The sequence below is a fragment of the Palaemon carinicauda genome, chromosome 34 (genome assembly GCF_036898095.1).
Source record: "Palaemon carinicauda isolate YSFRI2023 chromosome 34, ASM3689809v2, whole genome shotgun sequence".
Taxonomy (NCBI): Eukaryota; Metazoa; Arthropoda; class Malacostraca; order Decapoda; family Palaemonidae; genus Palaemon; species Palaemon carinicauda.
Window position 1 is genome coordinate 577,113 of NC_090758.1, and position 4,297 is coordinate 581,409.

At 25.3% G+C, this 4,297-nt stretch overlaps 1 protein-coding gene across 1 annotated transcript in view; it reads left to right on the forward strand.

Moving 5' to 3' along the window:
* LOC137626527 (uncharacterized) overlaps window positions 1–3,366 on the forward strand; it is a 67,252-nt gene extending 63,886 nt beyond the window's left edge. Inside the window, exons 9-10 of the mRNA XM_068357570.1 lie at window positions 1,517–1,576; window positions 3,280–3,366. Of these exons, the coding sequence (XP_068213671.1) occupies window positions 1,517–1,576; window positions 3,280–3,366 (147 nt within the window). The remainder of the gene's footprint in view (window positions 1–1,516; window positions 1,577–3,279) is intronic.
* Window positions 3,367–4,297: the final 931 nt, after the last annotated feature.

The window sequence follows — 4,297 nt, forward strand, 5'->3', positions numbered from 1 at the left end:
AAGTTGGAGCAAATGCTTTTTTGTTGACCAGACAGACATAGTCTTTTTATAGTTTATTTATGACATATTTGTTTTTTATGTTGTTGATAGTTTACTATATGACATGTCTGTTTTGACGTTGTTTCTTATTTTAGAATGATTTATTGTTAATTTGTTCTCTTCATTTATTTATTTCCTTATTTCCTTTCCTCACTGAGCTATTTTTCCCTGTTGGAGCCCCTGGGCTTATAGCATCTTGCTTTTCCAACTAGGGTTGTAGCTTGGATAGTAGTAATAATAATAATAATAATAATAATATATATATATATATATATATATATATATATATATATATATATATATATATATATATCATCAAAAAATACTAATTCACTGTAGATTAAAGGCCTCAAACATGTCGTCCTACTAGCTTCTGTTTATGGTCTTTCTCAGCTAGTTTATATCATAAAAGTTTTTTAGTTCGTCAATCCATCGTCTTCTCTTCCTTCTCCTGATTGTTTCACAATCTCTAGGGACACATTTATTTACTTCTAATGTCCATGTATTGTCAGTCCTTCTCATTTTATTTCCTGTTTATTTCCTGTTCTTTCATACATAATAAAAAAATATCCTCTAATTTAGTTAGCCCCCGTATCCATGATACTCTCCTTCTGTCTCTTGGTGTTTTTCCCATCAGTATTCTCTCCATAGCTCTTTCAGTTGTCAATAGTTCATTTTTAAATGCTTTAGCAAGTAATATAATTAGCATTGATGATAATAGTATCATTATTATTATTATTATTATTATTATTATTATTATTATTATTATTATTATTATTATTATCATTATTATTAGCAATGCCCTTATTATTATTATCATTACTATTATCATCATTATTATTGTTATTATCAATATTATTATAATTATTATTATTAATATTATCGTAAAAACTTCTCATTTCTGACTTTTTCTCACAAGTGGAGAGCCCTAAAGAAAACCTATATATACAGCTTTATACGGTTTATACGTTAGGAAAAAAAAATCTTAGCATAAGTTTAATGAGAATTTCTCAGAAGAGAAGATAATAATTTTCTCCATTTTTTTTAATGTTTATATTATTTTCTTCTAAATCATCTTTAGTATGCTAAGAATTTTTTTTTCTGATAAGTCCTTGTTTCGAAAATCTTTTCGATAAGAAAATAGTTTAAAAATTATTTTTGATTAATAATTACTGTTAGTGATTGTCTATGTATAAATACACCCACACACATATTTCCTTACATCACTGGTCAATTTACTTTGTTGAAACCCTTGGGCTTATAGCATCCTGCTTATCCAACTTGGGGTGCAGTTTAGCTAATAATAATAATAATGATAATAATAATAATAATAATAATAATAATAATAATAATAATAATAATAATAATAATAATAATAATAATAATAATAATAATAATAAAATCATGTATTATAAGCTTCTTAAAGATATCAAAAAGCTTATAAAACTAATAATTTCTTTTCTCTTCCTTTGTACAGAGATTTGATGGAATCTGCAAAGCGGAAATGATATTCTTTTCAACCAGAGTTTTTATCAACGTAAGTATCATCAATTAATATTTTTCTAATCATATCAACACCAATTGATAGTTTGGTATCCAGGGCTATTCTCAATATTTCATATATTTCAAATTATATAGATATTTCATGTTTATATTGTAGAATTATTCATATTTTGGGTATTGTAATAATAACAATGATAAAAATAATAATAATAATATTATTATTATTATTATTATTATTATTATTGTTGTTATTATTATTATTATTATTATTATTATTATTATTATTATTATTATTATTATTATTATTATTATTATTATTATTATTAATAATAATAATAATAATAATAATAATAATAATAATAGTAATAATAATAATTACAATTACTATTATTATTATTATTATTATTATTATTATTATTATTATTATTATTATTATTTTTATTATCATTACTATTACTACTACTACAACAACAACAACAACAACAACAACAACAACAACAACAACAATAATATCAATAATAACAACACAACAGTAACAAATAATAATAAGAAAAAAAAACATTAATAATAATAATAATAATAATAATAATAATAATAATAATAATAATAATAATAATAATAATAATAATAATAATAATAATACGCAAATTACCCCCAAATACTTAAAAATAAATATAAATCCCCTGGAACATAATGTATTACAATATCACCCACTCTGAATTTCCACCCAAATATTGGGTAGTAAAGGTCTTTCAAAAAAGGGATAAATCAGTGTCAGGGATTTCTTCCTCCTCATAAATCATCCATCTTGGAAAAAACTTAAATAAATTTCACTAGAAAATCTCTGTCCCAATTTCAATAACTTGCTTTATCAATGGCGTCCTTTGTGCTTTTCTAAGAACAAATATAAATGTCTTTCTTTTACTGTTTAGTTGATTATAGCTGGTGTACTGAGGTGAATACTCAAATTGATGTATTTATTTTCTTTTTATATCATTTACTTTAATTGAATATAAAATTTCTAGATATTGCATTCATAAAAAAACGAAAATGGATACATCTCCGTTAGAATATTTTCCAATAAATTTATTTCACTGTTTTTATATTATGTATTTCAATTGAATATAAAGTTTTGAGTATTGCAGTTATCTAAAAATAGAAAAATATACATATTTTTATTTTTATTTTGATGGATTGATTAGGTGCTGATCTACTTGAGAATACTTTTAAATAAAATTATTCCACTGTTTTATATTATTTATTTTAATTAGTTATATATGCATTGAATTTTTCAATTATCTGATAATAGAAAAAAATGTATATTATTTCATATTGCTTGATTGATTATGGGCTAACCTACTTAAAAAAATAAAAAAAAAATAAATGAGATCCTTTAACTGATTCATATTATTGATATAAAATCAAATATAAATTAATTAAATTTTGCAATTATCTACACATAAGAAAGTAGATTTTATTTTCATTTTGCTGGATTGGTTATGGGCTGACCTACTTAAGGAAAAACATCGAAACAAAAGTATTTTATTATTTAGGTTGAATTTAATATGAATGCATTGAATTCTAGTTATTTTGAGATTAGAAATTTTTTGACATAAAATCAAACTAACTTTCTTTTGAGATTTACTAGAGAAATATGTAATGAAGTTTGACATTAATCTTTTTCTGTAATAACTTAGAATATTATAATTAACTATACATTTCTTTATTTGTTACCAGATATTCTGTCTATGGTCTGTGGTGAGATTCCTGAGGAATATAAGAGCAGGAGTCTCTTATAAGGAACCAGAGGCTATTGAGCTCTGAGGCTCTAGATACTCCTTTTGATTCCAGATGATTCTTCAATGATTCCTAGTGATTCAGAGTGGCTCTTGGAATGATGTCACATTTCCCACTTGTTTAACCACAGAGTATCAATATGCAATTACTTATTCAGTGTTCGATTCATGAGGAATCTTCGCGGCGTCATATTCATAAGGAATCCTCGTCAAACGTCTTCGATTGGGGATGATGCTAAGCAGATCCTGGACAAAATAACATTTCCCAAAAGATTCTTCGGTGAGTCAGACTCATAATGAATCTTTGTCAACCGTCTTAGATTGGGCATGACTCTAAGGGGCTCCAGGACAAAATACATTTTCCTAAAATATTCTTTGTGGAGTAAGAATCATAATGAATCTTCGTCAACCGTCTTCGACTGGGAATGGCTCCAAGGGCTCCAAGATTAGAAAACTTTTTTCCATTTTGATACAAGAAGTCTGACTGTTCAATGACTTATGCAAAACACGAGTCATTGCTAATTTGGTCTTTGTATCTAGTGATTCTTAATGATTCCCAGAATGAAATGATATCCCGGAGAATTTAAATACTCTAAGTAAGTCAGTGGCCTCTAAGTGAATTCAAATGTACAAATGAATTCCTTCGGACACTAAAAACTACAAGTAATTTAAAATTGGGGGTCTAAAATATATCCTGTTTATAGATTCCAAGAATTTATTCATCAACACAAGGTAATTCCAAAATACACCAATCAGATCATAATGATTGCGAATGATAGATGTTATAAAAAACTGGGGATTTTTATTGAAAATTATGAGTACCAAATACAACTTAGGTTTTTAAGATACATCAGAATATTTCTAAGATTCCAGTAATTTTTGGGGATTTCATATATCAAACTATTATCAAGATCATACTAACATTTCCAAGCTCAAAGGGATAAAAAAAATCATCCGTA